This window comes from Aplidium turbinatum, chromosome 1, assembly GCF_918807975.1.
Source record: "Aplidium turbinatum chromosome 1, kaAplTurb1.1, whole genome shotgun sequence".
Taxonomy (NCBI): domain Eukaryota; kingdom Metazoa; phylum Chordata; class Ascidiacea; order Aplousobranchia; family Polyclinidae; genus Aplidium; species Aplidium turbinatum.
The window spans coordinates 17,989,575-18,016,129 of record NC_137472.1 but is presented as its reverse complement, the minus strand read 5'-3'; the positions used below and the strand labels follow the sequence as shown (position 1 = coordinate 18,016,129).

The window sequence follows — 26,555 nt, the reverse complement described above, 5'->3', positions numbered from 1 at the left end:
TTTTAAACTATAGGTTGTGAATTCAGATCAAAAACATTAGACTGACTCCACAATTTGCTGGTAGGCCATCTTTGACTACATAACAATGCAAAGGGCGGCTATGGAGTTTAACTAAAGTAACTAAAAGATTTTGATCATCATCATTCATCAATAACCTGTTTGCACTACACAATCACAACAACGCTAAAAATGAACATGTTTTGAAGACAGGGCCAGTGCCACCCTGCGTACGCCACTCGACTGTATATGTTCTTCTGGTACAAAATAAGGTGAATTATCAAAAGAACGTATATCATGTTATTTAACTAAAAGACCAGTGAACAGCTTCATTCAATTTATATATTTTCGTTTAGTTATGTTGACTTTGTTATTTGCAGTTATTCGCAGTAGTTTGTAGTTCTGTAGCGAAACTGTAGTCCAGGCTGAAGCATTGGTGATTTTATCTTTCAAAACGACCACCCAGTATTTTAGGGAATGAATTCTGTACTGAAATTACGCAGTTGCAGGCTGTTGTATTTGATTTCATCTGTTAAGTTGTTCGTAAATTGTCACTCTAATTTCTGCAGATATTAAATTGTGGACTTTTAACGACAGACAACAGTCAACACACACTCTTAACGTTGTTGCTACGAAAATTAATTTATTTTTCAAAATTTTAATGTGATTATATTTGCTTCAGGTAGCTTACTTGTTTACAGGAAGTTGTACTTCATTTAAGTTTGTACTATTTTCCATAGTTGGTTGGTAAAAAGTGATATGAGTGCTGAAACCAACGTGATCAAGATTCTTTTTGTTGTCCACCTGGCTATTGCTTGTTCCAGTACTATCAACTTATCATGCAACACAGCTTGTGGGAAAACCAAGGGAGGGGAAACCAGCTTCCAAGGAAACGAAAGTTGTTGTTTTGAAAGTAATTTATAGACGTTATTGTTTGGTTATTAGGATAACCCTTGTAGACAGTTGCGGATCTAGAAAACAATTTGGAGGGGCACCAAAGTTCCGACAAATTATTGAAACTTTTGCATAAAACAATACAAATACAACATTTGACTTTCAAACTCAGCTGGGGACCTGGGGGCTTACCTCCAAGAAAATTTTGACAAGTTTTATTTCGTTGTTGTCACTTTTGCGTACTGTATTTTGTGGCTTAAGAATAATTTACGTTGCACATTACACTTGACCATAATCACCGAAGCTGGATTTCTGTAGAATTTGATTTAAAAGTTTCATTAAGTAATTTTTGAAGCAGTTTTGAATTATCTCAATGATGAGCAAGGTACATGTAGTTCAAACGGAATGAGATGTCGAACACATGACATGCCATCCGTATCGATCTATTTCGCATGTAATATTTGTTACTAAAGCTACAATTATTCTGCTTTGCCGTGGCTTTTGTTTTTGTCTTTTTACCTACCCATAAGTGCCTAAGTAACCCTGCCCACGGAAATGCTGTACAATTGCTCCCTTCAGAAATATTTTAAATTAGGCTAAAAGTGCTTGAGTGCTTCGCTTTCGGTGATTCGTTACAGGCTCACTCACATATGAAATAATGCTTATTGCCCCCCCTCCCCGAAATGTTGTGCTGGCTACGCTCCTGTCCTGGTGTAGTGGTATTCTAGAGTCTAGAGACCAAACCATTTTCCAAACTCTATTGATTTTATACGCGTGGAGTGAAGTAACTCCTCTTAAATAACAATTTTTTGTCGTATTATAAATACAGGTCAGCTTTTTTTTGTCAGCGATTTTACCACATTTTATTTTCAGAATTTGCTTATAGCAAAGTAACAAGAGGTATACCGGCCCCCGTACCAAAACTAAAATTAAATTGGTACATTCACAAAGATTCTGAAGGAGATAGGATGGCTCTCAATATAACTTGGATTGATAGCAGTAAGATGTTTGTGTTTTTGCATATAGCCTAAAAATATTTTTAGTGCTATTGCTTTTGCTTTTGGTTGCACTGTAGAAGCAACGTATTAAATTCCTACCAACACAGATAGGCAATATGTCAGGCTGTGCTTTTGAATGGGGGCCTGGTTCGGAATTCCGTCGACTTTGTAGATTTTATGAAAGCAAGCTTGTCTATGGAAAGTTAATTTAACCAGAAGTTCAGAATATTTTACTTTTGAGCCTATAAAAAGTCTCAAGAAGTGAAAGTGGAAGAAGATTAACAACTTTATCAACCAAACTTGGGTGTTGAACTACTTGCCTCTGATATAAAGCGTTCGCTTGTGCATCAAGGAAAACATTTTCATTATTTAGCGATGATAAGATAGTTATTGCAACACTAGCGCTTTGTAGGCCTGCCCTACGTGGTACGAATATGCATCGACCAAGTGAACACTATTCAAAATATTTTTCTAATTATGTTTTCGAGAAGTTATAAATAACGATGAGAAATAAAAAATCAAGAAATAGAAACTCGGGACTCTAATATTCTTCTTTGTAGATCTGTTTAATCCAGTATAACTCAAAATGCATTGAACAAAATATGCTATAGTTTGTTTTGCTTACTTTGATTCTATGTTTACTTAAAAGGATTGTGAAGCGTCTTTGGGAAATGACCGACTAGGCCTTAATTGTTTAAGCTGCCACTGGAAGTAGCATCCAACAAACAGCTGGGTTTAATTTTAGTGTATTTCAGTTAGTTTTTTGTGATTTTATTGTTCTTTTATTCATTTCAGGCTCCAATGTATTTTCGAATGACAGTGATGGATATACTTTGGAAATAATTGGCTCTTTATCTGCTCTGAATTATTATTACATCTTCAGAATAAATAAAAAAGCTTATGTGAAGACTCAAGACGAAGCGGTATGATGTCCTTACTTCGTTTAGATTTTGACTTTTATTCTTTTCAATCTTCTGTGCCTGTTATGTTTGGCGTACGTAGAGGAGGGGGAATTAGGCTATGCCCCCGTTTTAAGGAAACGTTTCAGTAATTTAACAAAGTAGAACACGGCATTTGATACATTTTGGATCGGGACGTCGGTAGTTTGGAAGAGTACTGTCAAAAGAATTAACAGTGTTGCTATGGACTAAGCAAATAATAAATCCATGGCTCAATAATTCCACCTCTCCTCCCTCCTTCATAGGCTACACCAGAACTGTTATGGATATTTCCAGTCAACACCACTGTGGCTATAGACCTTGAAACAATGCAAGGTAATAACTTTTGCTGGCTCGGTTTTACCTTTGTGCCAGACGTAGTATCAGCATGCAGTGGCGTAACTACCCATTGAATCTTGTGGATAAATCCAGGGGCGGCACGTTGCTAGAGGGCGGCAAAATGTGATAACGTTTTAAAGTTTGAACGAACAAAGACAGTCACGTTAATTTATTCTCGGAGAGACTCAGACTTAAACGACCTAAGTTAACACTGATCTAAGTGAAGCCAAAAAATTAAACAAGTTAGGCTATGCCTATAAACTAATCTGCAACTTTTTTAGATTGTGCCTCACCATGTGGTATTTGTGACAGTTCAATGATATTCATGTTGTTGAAGTAATGATAGAATGTCGGTTGTAACTTGTAAGCTATAGCATTGCTGAGTCAGTTTAGCTTTGTTACGGTAGTTAAGTTCAGATTAGTTTTAAGTTTATTTCACTTGATTGAATCTTAATCTTCGGACTGGGAAAGCTTCTTGCAGAACTTAATCCTGGCAGTTTCGCATACTTGCAAAGGCTTTGAATCACTGACGCAGGCCCGGTCACCGAGATTGACAGAGTGAAGTTTCCGATTGTTGAAGTCATGTTGCCGGGGAACTATTCCATCCATTAGATGCCGCTGTTACGGCCAATCTCTGTACAAATCAAACGTCATATAAAACCGTTCAAGTCTACTGAATATTACGTCATGGAAATTCCTAAAGCATGTGCCAAAATTGCACCATCGTTCATAAGACCTGTTTGGACTTGTTTGGGCCTGTTTAAACAGGAAATATTACATCAGCTTGAACACCTGTTGGAATGACTTCATAATTGTCTTTCATTTATTGCGTCACAGTTACTTTCTACGTGAATTTGAGATATGGATATCTATTCTGGTCATTCGTAAAATGATTGTTTGAAAGTTGGCCGCACATTTAACTGTTGGCTTAGTGCTTGCTAGCTGGACAAAGGTTCCGTCTTTTATCCAAGTAATTTGTATTGTAGTGACAGTTTTTAGGTGTACGGCGTTGCACCAGTCATTTCGATAGCCTCGGGCTAATTTTACTGGAATACACTTTTGAATAGACGTTTCGAAAGTGTGTTTATTTTTGGGTCATTGCATGCAGACGAACGGATTTGGGAATCTTACGTTACAATTTTCCCACGAAGAGATTATGGTTTACCGCTGTGACCATAAAAAATAAAAGACGATTCTCTGGCTAGTGTTTGTACGGAAGCACAGGCAGCATAAAAAAATAAAAGACGAGTTCTTGTTAGCTGGTGGGCCAAGAAATTAAAGCAAAAAAATAAAAGACGATTCTCTGGCTAGTGTTTGTACGGAAGCACAGGCAGCATAAAAAAATAAAAGACGAAGTTGTTGGTTGGTAGGCTACAAAAGCAAAGAAATAATAAAAGAAGATCTTGTTGGTTGGTAGTCTAAAGAAGCAAAGAAAATTAAAGACATTTCTTCTCGGTAGGCAACTGAAGAACTTTAAGCTAAAAAGTAAAGACATTTCTTCTCAGTTTGGTACAGAAGAAAAAATAACTTTGACATTCATTGGCAAGAAAGAAGATTAAAGGCAATCCATCTGTGCTTGAAGATTCAAGTGGAAGAATCCAAGCAAGTTTTGTGGACGTTTGGACTTCACATACTCGTACAGCTACGGTATCGTGCATTTAAATTCTTTTTTGTATTTTTACGGTCTTGGCAGTTAAGTTTTTTATAACTACTGTAATTTGTGTGTTTGTGTAACTTAATTTTTTAATTGTTAAATTTAGCCCTAACATTTAATATGTCTACACTCGGTGGTGACAAGGACTCGACCGCCGTAGACTCGACTGAGTTTAAGCCTGATGATGTTCTTTGCGGTCGGGCAAGCCATTCTGGGGAGGGACCCATTAACGATGAGGCTAAGTCAGTTCGAGAGGCCCGGCATCTTAGACGGGATATTTTGACTCAAATTGGGGAACTTTCTGTAGCCCTAGGTTCTTTGAGTGATAAGCAGGAACTGTTAATTTTTCGATCTAACTTATCTACTTTAGAAGAGGAATTAAGGCATTTCCATGCTCTTTTGAGTAAAATTGTTAACTCTGCAATCTTGGCAGAACTTCGTGATAGGGTAGATCCCGAATTTAACTCGTTAAAAAATAACTTCGAACAAAAAGAAAGTGAGTTCTCAGATAGGTTGGATGCTGACATACATCCTGAGGATAGCGCCTCAAATGTAAGCACTAGGATGTCTGAGAGCTCGTCACGGATAGTTGCACAAATTAACCTACAGTTAAGACGAGAGGAGCTCCAGATCCAAGCTGAGGCCGAAGCAAGAGCTGCTGAGGCCATCGCAAGAGCAGAGGCCATACGAGCTGAGGCCGCACGAGCAGAGGCTGCCGCGAGAGCTGAGGCCGACGCGAGAGCTGCTGAGGCCGCACGAGCAGAGGCTGCCGCAAGAGTTGAGGCCGAAGCCGAAGCTAGAGCTGCTGAGTTCGCACTCAAAGACGCTCAGTTGAGGGCCGAACAACGTAAAGAGGCAGTTTTAGCTGAATATCGTTCTGAGTTGGGCTCCCGGCGTAGCTCTAGGAAGGGCTCTTCTAGGCATTCCAGAAGTGAACATCAATCGCAGTTTAATTTACCTAACCTTTTCCAGACGCCTGTTCAATCTGTAAGTGGACCAGTGCGATCCACACGTTTTCCAGCTGTTTCAGGAGGTCTCGGGGCCGCGGCTAAGGGTCTTCCGAAGGACCTAGTGCCAAGGCCTGCGAATTTTAGCCGAACTCTTCCCCCAGAGCGTACAGGTCACGGGGCCGCCATTAGCAGTAATGCTTTGCCCCCTTCAAAGTTTTCTGCGCCGCTAGTTGTTGATCGCCCAGCTACACGTAATTTGGGTGGTTGTGAGAGGCGTATCGTGTCTCCTGATTTTAACGTGTTTGAGGATCGTGATCGGGCTGTGCATGGGACTGAGCCCACTCAGCCCCTTAAGGGATATAGCTTGTCTTCTCCCGCTAAATCGAGTTCTCAACAGCAGGATTGCTTTTTTGAATACCAAAATAGTAGGACGTTCTTCGATAAGGCGGCCTTGATTGGTTACGATGGTAATAATATGCCATTTATTTTCTTTAAAAATCGTGTTATGGCCTTGATGGCAGCTTCGCCCTTTAAGGGAACTCGTTTGACTTTGTTACAAGCAGCTTGTGTTAGAACAGCTGCGCAAACGATTGCTAATTTGGTTTCCGACACTCCTGGCTTGTCAGAGGAAGACAGAATAGAAATGTCGTTAGCTCGCTTGTCCCAGCGTTTTGGAGTTCGTGGAGGTCTTTTTGCCGAACCAGAAATTAGAAAGTATCGCTATGGTAGCAAATTGAATTCGACCTCTTCCAGTGATCTGAAAGAGTTTAAAGATGAATTGTCGCAGTGTCTGCTTTACGCGCAAGCTTATGGTCAGCGTGACAAATTGGAAGGACGTTTTGTTTTGGATTTGGCTAAGCGACTCCCGTTTGACGCTAAGCAGCGTTATCTTGACTTTTTAGGTGATCAGTATGGTGGCACTGATGAGCCTACTTTTCAGAGTTTGTTTGAATTTGTAGTACGGGAGGAAACGCGTAAGTCGACTGATTTTAGCATTATGCTAATGGGCGATTCTGGTGAGTCGCAGCAATTTAAAAAGTTTGGCAAAGGAAAATTGCCTTCATGTCCGGTTAGGCAGACGTCGGTAAAACCCCATGATAATGTGATTTCAGGGAGTTCGCAGTACTCGACTGCTGTTGGCGCACCGCGCGGCGGTGTGGCCAGACGTAGTGACATACCGGCATGTTTTTGTTGTTCATCACGTGGTCAAGTGGAATATCATTTTTTGTCTAATTGTAAAGAATTTTTGCGCTTGACACCTAAAGATCGGAGAGATGTCATTGTGAAAGCTGGCAAATGCTTGAATTGTTTGCGCCAGCATATGGTTAGAGACTGTAATCATGCAAATAACTGTCGTAAGTGTGGACCTACCAACGATAGGAAACACTATTTTCTTCTGCATGATTTTTATGTGACGTCACGTGATTCTCTGGATTTGGTCGGTAAAGATGAGGCTGGTGCTAGAGTTCCTGTGCGTAATGTTAAGATTGGAAATGTTAAAGCAGCCTTTAACCGCGTTACTGCTGCTCGTGTTTTGAATCCAATGACGGGCAAATCGAAGTTGGTGTATTGTCAGCATGATCCTGGTTCGCAGTTGACCTTTGTTTCGAGTGACTTGGTGTGCGAACTTGGTCTTAAACCGTATGATAAAGCGTCGTTTAAAATAGATACTCTGGCTGGTCAGAAACCTACTTGTGCTGACCTTGTTAAACTCAACATCCAGTCGTTAGAGACTGATGAACTGTTTTGTGATATATCCTCGGTGGTTAACCCAGCTTGGGCTGACGATGTTAAAACTTTACCTCATAAACAAGATTTAAGTGGTTTCCGTCATTTTCATGACGTGAATATGTTTCATTTGAATGATTGTAGTACTGTAGATGTACTGATTGGCAACGACAACGCTTATTTGATGTGTGCAAAAGAAGAGCGTGTTGGTGACAATCGTAGTGAACCGCATGCTTTGCTCACTCCTCTCGGTTGGTTGGCTTGTGGTGGTAAGTCACCCTTAGTTGAAAGCGTTGCTAATGTGTGCAGAGTGCAGACGTCTTCAGAGTCGGATGTCATCTCTGGCTTTCAGCGTAAAACTGAGTCTCGTGATATGGAAATAGCAGACCTGAATAAAGTCATTCAGGATTTGACTTTGCAAAATGAAACCTGTGAATTGTCTCGCAATGATATTTTGGCTAGAGAACTTGTCGAACCGAATATTGAGTTGAAAGATGGGCGATTTGAGATACCTGTTCCGTTGAAGGAAGATATTGATCTACCTAACAATTTTGTGTTGGCGTCAGATAGAGCTGCTGCTTTAAGGAACAAGGCTTTAAAACAATCTGAATTTCGAGGAACTTGTGTTAATGATGTAATGTTTTCGGGTCCTGATTTGTTAAACTCTCTGGCAGATCTCTTGGCTAGATTGCGGCTTGGCAGATTTGGTTTCGTGGCCGATATGACCAAGTACTTTTTTCACATTTTGGACTCTTCAATACGTAAGCCCAGTTTTATTGAACTGCTTACGTACACAGGCAGTGCCGTTCGGATCGTGAACGAACGCCCTTTGGTACCTTTGAGTGACGACCCTAGGGATTTTACTGTCATCACCCCTGCCTCACTTTTGACCCCATACTTAGACCCATACTGTGCTGTTGGGCAACCACATGATCGTGACCAATTAAGAAGGGATTATCGGTTCAATTTGTCACTTTCTCAGCAGTTTTGGAATAAATGGATCGATTTTTACTTGCCAGGTCTTCAGGGCCGGAAAAAATGGCTAAAAATGGCCGAGAATTTGGAGCCTGGTCAACTTGTAGTGGTAGGTTCTCTCCAAGACATTGGTAAACGTGGGAAGTATCAACTTGGGAGGGTGCATGAGGTAGTTCCACAAATTAGGAAAGGGAAGCCTGTGGTTCGTAGAGCCAAAGTTGCCGTCTGCAACTATGATGAGAGTACGGGGAAAGTGAAAGTAGACTACGTGTTGAGGGATATTTCGTGCCTCGCCCCCGTAAAGAACACCTAAGTGTTAGGGTTTGAGCCTGGTTTTGTCTGCGGTGGCCGATACTTGTCTGAGCCCAGAACAGTCGGTTATTATCGCAATAATTTATTGTATATAGCGTCATTTTAGCGTGTACCTATGGTACCAATTTCATGTATCGTCGCGTATTCTTTTTGCTGTTCATTCTTTGCATGCCCTTTGTATTTGCGTATTAACTTAACGTGAGTGACTCAAACAATTTGTGTATCATGTGTTTTATTCATTGGCTCACGATTGTCCTTCAATTCTTTTTTAGTTATGCCATGTTAGACTGTCATAACTAGGGGCCGCTATGTTACGGCCAATCTCTGTACAAATCAAACGTCATATAAAACCGTTCAAGTCTACTGAATATTACGTCATGGAAATTCCTAAAGCATGTGCCAAAATTGCACCATCGTTCATAAGACCTGTTTGGACTTGTTTGGGCCTGTTTAAACAGGAAATATTACATCAGCTTGAACACCTGTTGGAATGACTTCATAATTGTCTTTCATTTATTGCGTCACAGTTACTTTCTACGTGAATTTGAGATATGGATATCTATTCTGGTCATTCGTAAAATGATTGTTTGAAAGTTGGCCGCACATTTAACTGTTGGCTTAGTGCTTGCTAGCTGGACAAAGGTTCCGTCTTTTATCCAAGTAATTTGTATTGTAGTGACAGTTTTTAGGTGTACGGCGTTGCACCAGTCATTTCGATAGCCTCGGGCTAATTTTACTGGAATACACTTTTGAATAGACGTTTCGAAAGTGTGTTTATTTTTGGGTCATTGCATGCAGACGAACGGATTTGGGAATCTTACGTTACAATTTTCCCACGAAGAGATTATGGTTTACCGCTGTGACCAGCCGCTGAATGGAGGGCAGTCCTTAACGTGCGCTGCTCAAGCGCACACCCCGAAAGTCGAACCAGCGCCGCTTGATCTTGAAGCTTCTTCGTTCCAAAAGTGACGCGCTAACCAATTGAGCTTTCTTCTTTGGTATGAGAGGTTGTTTTTTAGGACTACATTTCATTGGGGTCAAATGAAATGTTTATTTCACTTTCGTGAGGAGACAGGAATAGACCGTGAGGTCATCGAGTCAACTGTCACCTTTACTATCTGTCTGTGGTAGATAGAGGGGATTCCTCCATCTTCATCTGTGAAGATAGGTTAAGTTAGTGAAAGGTTTAAAGTTTCAAGTCTGAAATAGATCACTTAGCTTAACTCAGCAAATTTGCAATTATGGTTATTGTTTTTAACTAATGTGCTGCAGTTTGCCTGCAGATTCCAGAACAAGATTTAAGTTGCAATTTTTTTAAGTTAATTTTTGCCTATGACGAGAGTAAAAGAAAGTGAAGATTTTTTTAGAAAGAAAAAGAAAGCTATAAGAGAAGGGGAACTAAAAAGAATGAAGGAGTCATTTTGAAGTTTGTAAAAATTGCCTTAAAAAACAGAAGAGATTAGCACAGTAAATCTCTACGGCACCTCAAATTGAGACGGAAGAAGAAGTGTGGGCTACCTCGAGCAAAACAATAACAAAGTGGTCATTGAAAGCCTGTGAACGACACACTGTCAGATAAAGATAAAACAGATGCTATCTATTATTCTCATAACGATGTGACTACTTGGCCAGAAACATTAACTCATAACATGAGAGTTGAGATAATCAAACTAGGGCCCGAAAGGTTTCAGAATAAAGAAGGGCCATTCAAGCGAGGGGTTAGAGTAAATACAGGAGACAAAGAATCATTCAGCTGTCTGAGTAAGAAGTGGTTTTATTTTGAACTTTCAATTAAATTAAACAAAACTGCTTTAATTCTTCTGTTGTGTGGAATTTTAATTAGCTTTTACGACGGTGTCAGGGGGGTGTAGGGGCGGCGTTTCGTGCAAAAATCCAAGGGCGGCATACTGCGTTGCTACGCCACTGTCAGCATGTGCTGTTCATCACATGAAAACAATGGTGTTTTAAGCTCGTTCTCTCGATGCACTGACCCAGCCAGAAAATCAACTCTTTTTACATTAATACAACATTTGTACACAGTGAATAAATGGCGTTTTTGTTTTTTCGTATCCAATCTAACTCCCGGTGGTTGAAGATTTAAGTTAAGTGGACTAAAGAGCAAGAAATCCATCTTTGTGTCCACCTTCAGGCACGCCTAAGTGTCCTGCCAAAGACACAGCTGCATGCCTTTGAGTGGTGTCGATCTAGCGCCCTTTCGAGTGCTGTACCCAGGCTCTCACCACTCGGCTATGCAGCAGCAAATGTTGTGACACCTCTGTCGGTAGAACTAACAATTCTATTCTGTCTCACGGTTTCCTTAAAGTAATAATGTAACTTTAATTTGATTAAAATTTTCATAAATTTAAAAAAAATACAAAAATTAAAAAGATGTAAATTAAAAACAAAATCAAATTAAAATTTTAATTGGTGCTTCCTCTGTTTTGTAAAGGTTTGCATGAGCCACTATTTGTTCGGACGGAATCGTTCCTACGAAGTTGACCCAAGTAAAACATATGACGTGTTCATGCAGAGCATACCTTTACCTCACTTTGGAATGAATATTGATGAGCAAAACGTCGAAATATCAACAGAACCGCCAGGTACGCTTTACTGCAAATGTTTGCTGTAGTCCATTTTGACACAAAACTTCTTATTTTTGTTTCAATTCTATTTATGTGCGGTTGTCAGTGCAGATTCTTCAAATTTCTAAATTTTGGATCTTGGCCACCCACCAGTAATAGTTCCAACTCTTCAATATTCGTTCAATTTCCTATATCCTTTTAGATTTTTTTCTGTTTTTTGTCTTTGCCCAGTTTTTTACGTACATATATAATTTTCTTACTTTGAAGCACTTTTTTTTATCTCAAAGGTTTTCTTTAGTATTTCTCGCATTGTTTCTACCACCATCTTTCTCCCAGTCTCTTCATATCATTCCTCATTGTTTCGAAACAAGACACAGCGTCTTTATAGCGGTTAATTCCAATAGTTCCTCCTGTTTTTCAACCAACCCCACAGTTTTACTTTCATAGACTGTATAGCATTGCTGGTAGGGCCAAGTACCTAAATCTCAAAAACAGAGTGAAACTATTCACAAGGCATTTGATAAATAAAGTGACTTGCGTTCTTCTAGGTGACTATACCTTCTAGGTGACTATACCTGAAAGAATCTTGTTACTTCGAATACCTGCACATCTCCATTTTTGCTTTAACGCTTGTTACACCTCTCGTCAGTGCCGAAGCCTCAATACAATCAATATGGAGCAATCAGCATAGAGCAAGTTTCTGTGACGCGGTCCGAATGTCAAGCACCCGAATACCTAAGACCCAAATGTCGTAAAACTTGGCTATTGCTAGGACAGCAGAATGAATATCTCTCAGTTTTATTTTAAAAATTTTTGGCACTTTTAAAAGTTTTGGACGTAAAATTTTAATTTTTTTTAACAGAGGCCTTAGAATGTATTGTTATATGCTAAAACCAGGGCTAAAGTTGGACTTCAAAAAAAAATGTGAAAAAAATTGCTGTCTTTGAGTGTAGTGAGATGCAGATAGCACTCTGGTAATCAATTAGGATTGTCCGCTGTACAGACCACCCCATGGTGTGGAGGACTAGTTTCCATTGCAAAGACACCCGGCAATGGATAACAGACGAATGCCTACTGCCTACATACACTAGCGACAATTCCGAAAAAACAAGAAAAATTGTTTTTTTTACATTGATTTGACTTTTGTAGCCTAAACTTTGGACTGTCAATTTACTTAGCTTCGTCATTTGAGTTACTTTCCTTGGTAAAACAAATTATTTATGAATGCAACAACGTGACACGTCCCTTCAAATTGTTGAAAATCATTGCAAATCAAGATTTAGCTCTTTGTACGTATTAACGAAAAACGTTTTACATGGGACAATCCTGCAACAAGGTCTCATAAAATCTAGCGTGGTGCTTTCCAATAACTGCACATTTGCTGAAAATTGAATGAGGCCGTTCTCCAGGCATTTAGTTAAATAACATGATGTGTTCTACTGGTGCAAATTAAGCTAAACTATCACACGATGTATAAAGTGACAATCTTCTTTTTTTTCCGACGTTTGGTTAATCAGACACGACTGACTTCTTCAGGGAGCTAGACCAGCTAGTCACTGTCTGGTCTAGCTCTCTGAAGAAGTCAGTCGTGTCTGATTGACGAAACGTCGGAATAAAAGCAGATTGTCACTTTAGGCTATACATCGTGTGATAGTTTAGCTTAATTTGCACCAGTAGAACACATCATGTTTTTTAATCGCACATTTCTTTGAAACAGCAAAAAACGATGACCGCGTGGTCAAGTTTAATATTAATCAGCCTACTTAAACTTAAATATGATTTTAACGCAATTTGATGGTTGTTGAAAAATAAGTTTAAGCAATTTTATACTTGTCGTATCCAGGCTTTCACCCGGTGGTTGAAGATTTAGATTAAGATATATTTCTAGATATATTTTATACTTAGTGCTGTGGTCTCGCGTAGGCTACTTCATTGCTAATTTCTGTCTCGAATAATTTGTTATGTCAATTGGGCCCCCGGCAGCACGTGATATAAATTTATAAACAGATTTAAACTTTAACCGTGATAGCAATAGATGGTAGATAAGTTAGTTGTTTTTGCATGCATCAACTGAACTCTGCTTTTGTGGTCAGTTTGAAGCTTTATACTTTGTTCTCCCTTTTCGGATCTTTTATGTCAAGTTTGTGCTGTTTTGAGAAAGTGTTTTTAATTTGGGAAAACACCTCGTTTTGCAAAGGAGAAAAAGCCTTAGCAAAATATATTTTTGGGTTGGGCTGTTTGAGAAAATGTTGTGTAAGTAAACATAGTAGCCTACTGCGTAAATGTCCTTAATTTTTCACACATAGGCTACTTGCCTACTTGATGTGTTGTGATTATACAGTACAGGTACTTGTTCTCAACAAAGCTACATTTATTTCTGTCAAACAAGTTGGGTGTCCTTGATACAGTGACAGACCTTCAAATGTTTGAATGGTTTAAAGTTTAAACGATAAAATTCATGATATTCAAAGACAAATAAGTAGGGGTGTTCAATTTCGATTTTCGATTCGATTCGATTTCGATTATGGTGATATTCGAAATTCGTTATTCGTGTCGGACATATTCGAAATTATAGCCGCCCTTTCGGCTGAACGCGGTTGAAAGTAACGCGAGTGGCGCGAAATCTGTCTTGTCTCATTTTGCAAGCGAAAAAAGACTTCGACGCATGCGCATCGTCGATCACGTGACTATCACACGCTCTCGCGGGTCCAACGGCCAGTCCTGCACCAGGGATGCCAGGTTGGCATTTTTATTGCCAAATTTCTCAAGAATAAAGATAGCTAGGTTGTGCAATAGCAGAAAGTGTAGGCTGAGCTTTGTCGCAGTTTTATCCATTTTTTACCGAATCCATAGGCGCCTAAGCCGTGGGGGCAGAGCCGTAGCCAGACCGCAGAGCAAGGGGTAGCCAGACCGCAGAGCAAGGGGGACAACTTTTTTAGGGGGGGCCGAACAAATTTAAATATGCAAAATCATTATAATTGTAGCTTTTGCCCGAGAATATTGAGATTATGCCAAGGGAGGAGAAATTTTTTTCAGGGGGGGCGAGGCCCCCCTGAAAAAAAGTTGCCCCCCCTGCTCTGCGGTCTGGCTACCCCGGCTGGCTACGGGCCTGCGCATATTTCTGTGTGTGGGCAACTTTTTATGCTGTATTGATACATAAAACAATAGATGAACTAGCGATCGGCAGCAGGAAAACATTTTTTGAATGCAAACCGCAACAGCTTCGCTATAAATAATCACTAGAACGAGTTGCGATGCTACAATTCAACACCAGACAACAAAATCTGTCATTTTTACATTGATTTAATGTCTGCAGACGTTGAATCAATGTAAAAATGACTAATTTTGCTTCCTGGGACATAGCAAAAATCTACCATTTTGTGTCGATTCAATGTCATCAGATGTCGAATGCACCCCAAAACAACATAATTTGCTTACGTAGACGGAGCGTGCGTTTAGCTTGATGCGCTTGCAAACATACTCGATGTCGCTTTCGAGTCGAAACCTCTGCATTCTGCAGTGAAATGTCGCGGCAGTGAATCGCTCGCTGTGAAAATGAACTTGAAGTGTTTGGGATCCCAGCAACCTCGGCTCCAGCGGAGCGATCGTTTTCAAAAGCTGGCCTGATCGTCACGAAGTTGAGATCCCGACTGACGGGTGACCATGTCGATCAGCTTGTGTTCATAAACACCAACATGGGCCTGGAGCTGTAGACGTTATTTTGTGTTATTTTTTCGCAAATTTTCATGGCTTTTTTTCGCGTTTTCTAGCGAATTTTCATGTCGTTTCTTTCAATAAAATCACATTTTGCAGTTTGGTGAATAGTTGTGATATTCGAAATCGAAATTCGGAAATCGAAAATAAATTGAATTTCGAATTTCGAATATTCAAATAATCGAAATTGAACACTCCTACAAATAAGTTGACACTTCATTTTGCCAATATGATTTTTACGCTTTCGTTCAAATTACACTATGTTACACTTTTGCTGAAGACGTTAAAAATCTAATTTTATAAAGTTGTTCAATTTCAATTACAAGTCGTCCTCTTCTGACTTGTTGCCGTGTCGTTTCTTAGAAACAAAAAGCAGGATAGTGATGTGCTTGTTCCAAGACAAACCAAGGTATAGGCAACAACCTACAACGACTGACTTTAAGAATGTTATACAGCATAAAAAAATATGTCTTTCATTCTCACTTCCTCAGTGCGTTTGTCTTATCAATAAAACGTTTTCACTCTATTGACCTGAACTAATGGATAATAAATTAAAGCCTATTGCTATTCCTGTAGTTAAGACCGTTATATAACTTTCAGGTGATCATGACTCCTGTGTTATCGTGCGTCATGGCTTGGTGTAATTGAAATGGTCGACGATTAACTTTGCGATAAAAGTATTGCGTAACCCAAACACGATTATGAGTGTGTGACATATGTTTTATTTAACCGTTTTGTTAAAAAAAAACAATTCAACTAAAGTCAAACGATTAGACACGATTGTTTTGGACATTAGAGCGTATCCCTGCCATAGAGTCAATCAAATTTAAACTTTTTTGGATGCTTAAAAATTGCTTGGCGGTGCAATAAAATTAATAAAAAATCAACTTATTGTTGTAACTTTAATGAGACTGACTTAGCCTAGCCTACTCAACACTGAAACTGGCATAAAATACGATCGGAAGCGCCCAAGTTTCTTACATTTCTCATGAGTTCATTAATGTCCCCACATCTCATTGATAAATTATTTTATACAAAAGCCGCAGCTCTAGGAGCTAGGGTCTATCTTTTTTACTAACTCGAGTTGACAATTGTTAAGTGAATTCATTATACATCATCACATGGCCACCTGGAGATGCGGCCTGATTTGTCACATTTTGCAGATTTTGATTACAGCTACTGTTAGTGCTTGACTGACATTTTTTGAGATGTTTTTACTTTTTGCGGTTTCCTAATGACATAAAACTTTTTTGTTGGCTTGGGGAAGCAGAAGCAAATGAGAAAAAGTAAGTTGAAAATTGCAAAATCAGACTGTTATTGAAAATTAACAGTCTGACTAAAATCTTTGAAATCAAATTTTCTTTGTTTTTCAACATGTGAGGATGTTAAAACCTATTGTGTCATCTGGGGAAAAGAATAAAGAAAGCGTAAAAATCTAATTTTTAGAAAAATTTATTTAAACGTTCGCTCAAAGTTAGAAAAACCTGGAAATTTCTGCAAAATGTGACAAATCAGGCCGTATCTTTAGGTGGCCATGATCATCATCATATTCATCAGCATCATATACACCATCATCATATTTTGTAAAAAGAAAGGAAAGAGATCTTGAAACAAATTGTAGAAGGACAAGATTCAAGTTATGCCAAATTAGTAACCTACAGTAGGCTACATAAAAAACAAAGCAAACATATTGAAGAAAAACACCTATTTGTATTACGGTAACTACGTTTTTTTTGAAGTAGACCAAACAAAAACTGCTAATGTCACTTAGCTAGTCAAGACTTTATCCAAGTAGCAATATGGGTCTTTCTTTGTTTTATATTGATTTTCATACGCTCAGTCTTATAGCGAGGGTGGTGTAATGACGAAAAACGAGTTGTTGCAATTTTATGTCTTTCCACAATTATGACTCAGTGAAATATTTTGTGGCAAAATAAAAACTAAAAATAAGGTATCAAAGAAAGGGTTCCTTACTGTGCGTTTTTGTTCATTTGTGCTTTTTCATCTTCATCGGTGCCCACTTTAGGAACCCCTGCTTGGACTGAAATAACTAAGGCGATCAAGTTTCAATTCCATTGTTATGCTTTTGTTAACATGGTATGCTTTATCTTTAGTGATGGACATCGATATTGCTAAACAGTTCCTAAAATTAATTCTTTGTACAGAGAGGCCGGATGGTCTGCATAGAAAGGAAGTACTTCGAAAAGTACATGTCTTTGACTCATTCATTGAACCAGTTGCATCCGCTGTTTAACATGGTTGAGTTAATCTCAAGCAACAGAAGGCAGCACAAGGATGGACCAATGCATTTTGTTTGCTCCGCTTTTCGCTTGATTCATGAAAAATTAATGAAACCGTTGCAGTTACGTAACCAGCTTTTTATCAGCCAGATCATTGCCTGGTGACTTTGATAGATTGAGACATAACTTGAAAACCAAAAACGTGCTTTTAAAAACTGTCGTGTGCACGACTTCATTGATACAATGTGTTTTGTGTAGTGAAGTATAAAAAAGTTAGTTGGTTTCCTTTCCACATAGCTACACTCTGACAGCTAGACTTTTATCGGCCGCTATACTGCCGTTAATTTTTGGAGATATATTTTCTTATTTTCATTTCTAAACCAACGCTAGAACGTCGAATCTACGTGCAAACGTCAGTTATGGGTAGAGATTTATGTTTGATAATTGCTGGATATGTTCAAACTTATTTATTTTTCTTATTTTTTTTTATCATCTCCAAAGCCCAGACGTCAACTGTAATCATTTTATTTTGTTGCAGAATGTTCAGACCTCAATTGGGCCCCTACAGTCAATTGTCTGCACAAACTAGGTAATAATAATTATTTGGTGCATTTGTTGTCGCTCTACAACTGCTCAGGCTTTGTGATTTTGATTGTTAATCTTCTGATTGCATTTACGTTGTAACCACGTAATTAATCCAACCTTCTCTTCGCCTTGCGCAAGAAAACAGACGATCCTGTTCAACAGTGAATGGGCAGAGTGGTTCGTTTCTTTGATTTTGGTAAGCAGAATAATATTCTACAGCTGCAACGTGAAGTATTATTTCTAGTAGTAACCAAAGCACGGGTTTCCAGGCTGGGTTATTGCTTCTAAAACTTCACTCACAGATGTCTTGACAGTTTATATCCAGCTAATTATAAACTTGGACTTGTCTTCAAGTTGGGTAGTGTAAGCCGGAGTTCGGTGCTAATATTGTTCATAACTATCAACTTCATTTTCAACGAGATGTTAGTTTTTCAATATCAATATTATGAGTTTATGGCAATTGCGAACAGAGGCGTTAGGCCTGGTAGATAAAAACATTGCAAAACATATAATTTTTATTTTTGTTTGGGTTTGCAGCGGCTTGGTTTGTTTAAAAAAACTAATATTTAATTTGGATTCTGATCCTAATGAAAAATTTGGAGTGTAAAATATGATGCATTCCTCCACACAAAAGATACCATTAGTGTCGTCTCTCAAATAAGTCGTATCCAGGATTCATACAGATCTGTTCAAAAAGCGACTCCCGATCTATGTGTGCAAAGAAATTATTGGAACCAGGAACCTCACTTCATTAATTTCAGATTGCTGCATTTTCAGCCAACCACTTTGTTCTTCTTTGCATTTATCCAACTACTGCAGATGTTGAATTAATGTAAAATGATGGATTTGCTGACTGAGTAATTGTTTCTGAAGCTCCAATGACTTGTCGGTTTATATCCAACTCTTTTTTCTCCCAGGATTTGCTGTTTACATTTCAGTTTAAAGTGAATGAACTCTTGATCATATTAATAAAGTTTACTATTGATAGTATTAATATCGATCACCTTGAAAATGAATGAATACCGAACAGCATCACAGGACTTGTGTCTAAACTAAATAGCCGCAGAAGCAATGGCGTTCACAGCTGTCCGTGCATCAGGCGTACTTTACACAAGCGTACATCCCGCAGTAGTGCTTAGACTTGGCGTTTCTTTGTTGCCAAAACCCAGACGCTTTCCCAAATGAACTATCACACATTCAGTTCCTGTTCTATTCTTTGAGAAATCTTGGACCTAGTCCTTTTTCAACCGGTGTTTCTTGAAAGGTCGTCAGGTGCTTCGCAAGAAAGTTGTTGGTTTGATTAGTGTTGAAGTAGTCTTGCATGAAACAGTGGTCGAAAATTACAAGAGCTTCGCGTTTGTCTTTTTGCTATTCCTGCCCTAACATCAACTTTGTGCTCATCCAAACAGGCTCAGATATCGCACTGAGAAAAACTGAAAGTGTGTAAATTGTTGTGTTGTTTATTTTATTGCATTAATATAAAAATATTTGGTGTTTTGCAAGTTCATTTTAATGCATCATGTGTTCCGTCGCTAAAAAATGCTGAATAACGCTGCAAGAACGTCTACTTTTATTTGTATTTTTCAGCTCACCGGAATCATCCTTTGGTCTACATGACTGCCCATTATCCTGGTACTACAAGTAAGAGTTTTATAAATTAAAAGTATGTCTTTGAACTTGAGGGACTTATAAATGGTAGCCAGATTGTTTAAATGCTGATTAAAAATATATATTTTTATACTTGAGCGTATAGGTCTGCACCTGCAGGATCATACTGTATTGTAGATTGTAAAATATCATTAAAGGATATCACTAGATGTCAAAACGCATTTTAATTTGGTATTTTGATAATTGCACTAAATTATTACTTTGAAAATAGCCTAATTTGATTTCAACCAGAAACTATTCAGCGTGGTAACTGAATAAACTTTTGATATTTCCTTCGTTCAATAGCTTAAAAAAGTATTCCACAAAAGAAAGGGCTGATGATGGTCATTCCATGTAATTTTGTAAGAGAAAACACTATAAAGCTAAAACGATAAAAGGTTATTTAAAGAATAGTCACCTTATCCTATCTTTTACTAACACCTGAGGAACTCCAACGTTGCAAGACGTGAGTTTAAATGTCTCCCTGATCGATGTTCCATAACTCAGCCAGTGAGTTTACCACGTTCATGGAAGTGGCAGGAACATTGAACAATGCACATAGTGACATCAATTTAGGCCATGCCGGATTCATTTTCAAAACGTCTGTTTGGTTTGTGCAGTCTGGATTGTTTACATGCGTCATCAGGAAGCCATAAAAACACGGATCTAGTTCGTATTTATTAATTCCATGGTCACATTTGTTTCAGCGATTTTTTTTTATGCTCAGTAAACGTTACAAGCAAATATATTAAAAAATTCGTTTCCCTTGTACACTTAGTAGTTTTTGTACGTTTAAGCTATAATCCTAACATGCAAGGCAGATATCAGAGGATCGCTACTCACCTATTGGTTTTTCTGCAGGAAATGACACAATTTTATTCATTTCAATTAAAAAACTATGTGAAAAAACGGAGCAAAAAATGTAACATGACATATTTTGAAGCAATAATAAATTAATCAAAAATATTAGCCATTGTCACAAGATTTTTTGCCACATGTGACAAAATGCCTATTGTGGAACTTGTAATATTTTAAAAACATCTAAATCACGTTTAAACGATGTGGAATCAATGAAAAAACAAAATTCAAGAAATTAGCTTATGCAAGATATTTTCTTTGTGATATTTCAAAACTTGTTTCGGGTCTGACAAAAAAATCCACCCCGTTACAGATATGCTTGAATAAAATGCAAAGTTTAATACGTTGTTAAATCATTGCTGCAATTAAAATTATAGTAATATTAAATTAATCTAATCTCTCAACCAGCAATGCAATTTTTAAAAACAATTAAAGCATTTTGTATAGAAGCTTTTGTAGGCTTGGTCAAGTAGAAAAAAATCTAATTTTGAACTCTTTTAGAAGAACGATAGTTATCTTAGCTAAAACAATAGCACCGCCAATTTTTTGTCGTAGTTTTCTTGTCTGCTATAAATTTAATAAGAAATAAAAAAAGGAGAAAAATCAATAGCAAAATCAATCAAAATTTACTTTATATGGACTCTGCTGATATTGCTAAAAATGCATTAAGACGTGCTATCGATCAGAAGGTGTTTTTCAAAGTTTGTGTTTGGGCCTTTGGCCGGATGCAATATCATAATAACTTTTTAATTAACTATCGCATGACATCTAAATTAATCACTTCAGATTGTTGGGCTTTTCTACCTCACTATGATTGTATACTTCCAAACAAAAACGTTAAATAAACGCATTAACATCACTAAAAAAAAAAAAACGATGCTCTGATCTTCTTTAACAAGAGATAGATTTTTCAAAATTCAGGCCAGTTGACGGCAAACCAGATCAGGTAGCTTTGTCCAATGCTGATATGCCATGCATTGCATCTGGTGCTTTGTACAACAGTAATTTAATGATGGCTAAATATTTCTTGACGGAAATCTTACATGACTTCCATTTGGACTTTTTATCTGCGGCTTTAAAATTTGTACTTCAGTATGCATGAGTACTCTATGACTAAGATTCGTACAACAATAAATGCCATTAATACTACAAAAAGTGGTTAATGGCAAGCAAAAAAGCCAAGCAGAGCAAGTGGCTGAATTTGATGTAACATTCGTACAATGTAGGCTACATACCATAAAAGTTATGTCCAGTAAGATTTTGTTACACCTGAAAGAATTGTTGACATAGCGTTGGATGAAACGAAAAAAAACAGTCAAAACCCACGAGATGTAATTGTTTGGCACCAGCTAGGCGCCTCAGTTTTAACAATGTTGAAATCTAAGCAACTGTATATGTTTCTTCTTTCTGCTTCCACAAACCACAAGCAACTTTACTGTTTTAGCTTCAACTGTGAAACAACAACCCATAAGCAAGAAGGAATCTAATCCAGCGTTGATGCCAGCTGTAATTGTCCTGAGCGGAGGCATTTTGATCTGCTTTGTTATTGGTTTGTTTTGCTTGTTGAGAACACCTCAAGGTAAAAACTGTTGTCACACTGTTTTCACCATTTTTGATATTCAATCGTTTTAGACAGATGTTCTAAATGTACCTGAACGTTGATTCAGCATAAGCCTTTCATGCCGTGCAGAAAGTTCTCTGTGTTGGTCTCGATAACAGCCAGCCTCTGCAAAATGCCAAGATAAAGCTTCTAGTACAGCGGTTCTCAACCAGTGGGCCATGGCTCACTGGTGGGCCATAGAAGCATTTTGAGGTGGGCCACAGACGTATTTAAAAAATTGAGAGATTTATTGAAAAATGTTGTTTCATTTTTCTCACTAATAGTTAATTTTACACCTAGGCTATGTGTTTGTTTAGTAACAATTAAAGTAACAGAGAATGGGAAGATTGTCTAATGGTGTGAGACGCAGACATCCGGTCACTGTGCGCAGGGCCCTGTTTGTGGCAGTGTCGATGTTATGGCAGTGAGCACTGCGGCACCAAACAGGTGCACAGTGGTCAGCTGAAGAGTAGACAAGGGCTAAGGCTGATATATGCAAAGTGTCAGCCCTCGCCCCCCCAGCTGGAGCCTGCCAAACGCTTGAGTAGCGCAGAGCGAGATGTAAGTTTCTTGAACAGTGTCACGAAATGGTGGCGGTACGTCTTTCATGGTGAAATGGAAATTTTTTAGTTTCAATCTGTCGCGGTGGACCACGTGCAACAATGTCACACACTTGCTGCCTGTCTGATATTAAAACCAACCAATCACCTGGATCATCAGTCACGGGTTCAAATTCAGATACTTCTTTCCAGGCAGCAGCTGGAATATCTGTCACAGTTTATTTGATAGAAATACTGGCTTCGTCTTTATCTCACTTGAAGCACTTCTGGATGTGATTTGTCACTGCTAACACTGTCCATTTCATGTGCCTGTAGCTGTACCTGTACTTTGGATTGCAGTGCAAACGACTCTACTAATAAAGACATGTTTGAGACCTTATCAACCAGCGAGTTTTTGGGCAAGGATGGGTGCTTTTATCCGCGTGTCGGCAAAGAATCTATAAAAATGACCTACTTGAAGGGGAAGATGGTTCGCGTTGTGCGCTATCTTCAACCCCTCCAAAAATTCATCTGTTGGTTAACAATGTTCAGGAGCAAACCTGTCACCAATGATCGGTTAAATGAATAATCCGTTTTGAAATGTTCTGCTGTTTTTTGTTTATAAACCTATTTTGTCGTTTTTTCTCATATAAAAACTTAATGGGCCACAGAATTTTTACGCAATGAATAATGGGCCACGGAAGAAAAAAGGTTGAGAACTACTGTTCTAGTAGATGCTTTCTCAGACAGGGGATAAAGGTTCCCTCTGTCAATCAAGTTGTTGTAGACTGCAACAACTTCATCCAGTTTACTTCACTTTCAATCCATCGAAAAAAACTATGGGAAAGCAAAGGCTAATAGAACAAACAAAGTAACCTACGTTGTATTGAAGATACTTTTTATCGTGCATGCAACTAGGCAGCACCTTGACTGGTTAACCTGCCAGACCTTTCTATTGCTATATTTTGATTTTCATGTAATTGTGTTTCTTTATCTCGACTCGTATTAGAAAGGCAAATAAACAAACATCTCTCTCTCTCTCAACTAAGCATGAATGAAGTTCACTCATGCATGACCAACAAGCATTCTTTTCAGGACCGCTTCCAAAACGAAAGTTGTTTGTCGTTCTGAGTAGCAACGAATGCAGCAGCAAGTCACTTTATTCACAAGCTGGTGATGACTTGTGCTGTTGGTTGAGAGATATTGGAATGGATGTCACTTTCACCTTGTGGAACACAACAGTGATGGCCACCACTGATGCCATTAAATGGGTCAACAAAAATGTTGTTGAAGCGGATCATGTGATTGTGATACAGAAATCTGAAAAGGACAAAATTATCACAACGGACGCATACGATCACCACGAGTAAGTAAACGTAATGTTATAGAATTCTCGACAGCAGTAATTCGTTTTGTTGCGTCGTAGAAAACAATGAGAGATTGTTTCAGAAAATGTTCTGGTATTTTCGAAAAATCTGAGATTAATCACATGCTTGTAGCTTATGTTATAAAAAGTTTTATCTAAATTTATTACAATTTTTGATACTACTCCAATCATTTTGTTTCAGATTGAATGAAAAAGAATCCTTGTTGAACCCCACGTTTGACCCATACAACATCGTTTGTGAATTGATTCGAGTTAGAGATGATGCAAAGAAGAAATTCTCTGCTGTTCATTTTGAAGAAAAGTCAAAGAAATATCTTGACAACATTTTCCAAGTCCAAAGTTACCGGTTACCAGAGCATACCATTGGCTTGCTGCGGAAGATCTCAGGACGTCGTCGGGTTAAAAGTTTTTTCAATAAAAAACTTGAAGAAAAACTTGCTGATGTAACCCAAAAAATACGAACTAAAACTGTTGCAGAAAACAACACCAACAGCAGTTTATCTCCTCTTAAAAACAAGCTCTCTACCACTGAAAGCATTGTTTTCATTCAAGAGCATCCGGATTCGGGTTATTACACTGGACAGTATGTAAGCCCACCTGTGCACGAAGATGACAAATTGAACACGAATGTTTAACTTCATTAACGCTGTTCATACTCGAGGTATTACACCATATTGAAGGTAGTGAGATTGGTTTTATATGCTTGTTATGACTATGAGAACCCTTGTTTCTTACACTAGTTCGCTTATTGTGGCTACTCAACATATCATAAAACAAGACCTTATTTTCTTGGTTTCGTTGTTGGATCACCAGCCTACCTCGTGGGATTTGGTAAAGCTGGCACCGTAATGTTATTTCACAACCGAATGCGGTGGTCGCAAAGCACCTAGAGAGAGGAACCTTTTATTTCGACTGTTACGAGAATAGTATATGGTAGCCTACAATTATAAACAACCCGAGACAAAGAAAACTTGTAAATGACGTGATTTTTAACTATAATAACTTATTTGTTCCGAAGTACTACCAGTATATATGCTGTGTAGGCCTATAAAACACAAATAAATGTGCTAATCATTTTTATACTGCGATTTTCCATTAAGGTTATGTTGGCATGTATTTGATAACTTGACTTGCTTCTATAACTTAACTGCTGTTTACATGATCCTCAATTATCAAGTGTTGTGTATGTCCCCTCATTTGTTGTACCTTACACCATACAAATCACTATGTATATTAATTACACTGGTCAACAAATTTTAACTAATTTTTTTAATAAGAAATACAAATAAGCGTTTCTACATGATTTTTCTGCTTTGATTTCGAATTTGCGCTCGTTTTTTCTCTAGCATATCAGATTTTCAAAATATTTGCGCTTACTATTTTACGTATTTAGTCATAAAAATACATTCCTAAAATGCAATTGGTAAACACAATTCACAAAGCATGGTGAAGTCCGCATTGCGCAAGCTTGAGATTACAGTCATCGCTATTAGGTCGCATTTGGATCACTATTTAAACATATTATTGTCAAATTTAAACAACAAAAATTCAAAGATCTTAAAAATCTGATGTGCTAGAGCAAAACTAAGGATATTTTCGAAATCAGCGCCACAAACCCTTCAGGAATCACCTAATCGGAATTTGCTGTTGACCAGTGTGAAATGAACTGAAATGTGTCCGCCATTTCACTGTCAGTGTCTCATTTTCGTATCCAGAATTATGCGGGAAAGGCAAAGAAGTTAATATTCGCGTTTTCATCAATCGTAACATCAAGTGTTTTGCCAAGTCACGTGCTTCTGATACGTCACACCAACGTCATTTTGATAGTTAGGATTAGGAAGATCGATCCAACCTCTCGTCTACGATCGTGACTTTTTTCACTAAAACACTTGTTCATATCAGAGATGTAGCCACGTGGGAGCTTGAGAGAGCGGTCTTCCCCTTCCAAATTTTATATTGCGCCCCAAAAAAATATACAAGGTTTTAATGACAATGTATTACATGTTCAATGACGTTTCATAAATGATTGATTGGGTTCACTATAGTTATATTTTTAAACAAACTCTTTATTTTAAGCATGGAAACATTTGCTTCCCAACGGTTGCTTTCACCCCTTAAAATTTTCTTTTCAGCTACCTCACTGGTTCATGTTACTTTTTTATTGCATGTTGGCATATTTCTGAACCACAATTATTTACTTGAAGTTTTATTTCGTTGAAGGTTCAAATTCTTAACTGCCACTCGAACACCGAATTTATTATTGTGTACAGTTCTCCTTTGCAGTACGAGTGATACTGCTTGACAATAAATTCATTCTTCAGATTGCGTTTAAAAACTTCAGTTTCAGAACTTATTTACTTAAATCACAAAATACAACTAGTGTCAATCAGCAAGTTAAAAGTTTGCAAACTTGCTTGAGAATCACGTTTTGAAGAATGTAGCTTATTTCACTCTTCATTAATTCTACAATCAATTAAAAAAGTTTCAACCGACTTTGAGCTATAGGCCTAAATTGCTGGGGGTTCAGTAAATTAATGATCTCTGGTAGCCTAGGTTTAGTAGTAGCCTAGTTAGCCTAGTTTCTTAACAAAACATCTAATTTTTTAAAGTTTCCATTC

General features: G+C 38.1%; 1 protein-coding gene across 1 annotated transcript; it reads left to right on the top strand.

Annotated features, from left to right (window-relative positions):
* The first annotated feature begins 805 nt into the window (after nucleotides 1–805).
* LOC145775775 (uncharacterized) lies at nucleotides 806–26,266 on the top strand. Its single transcript, XM_082587147.1, has 9 exons — nucleotides 806–910; nucleotides 1,765–1,890; nucleotides 2,685–2,812; nucleotides 11,235–11,385; nucleotides 17,860–17,910; nucleotides 19,494–19,547; nucleotides 21,856–21,990; nucleotides 23,646–23,916; nucleotides 24,119–26,266. The coding sequence occupies exons 2-9, from the start codon at nucleotides 1,860–1,862 to the stop codon at nucleotides 24,570–24,572; spliced, it is 1,275 nt and encodes a 424-aa protein (XP_082443273.1). The 5' UTR covers nucleotides 806–910; nucleotides 1,765–1,859; the 3' UTR covers nucleotides 24,573–26,266.
* Nucleotides 26,267–26,555: the final 289 nt, after the last annotated feature.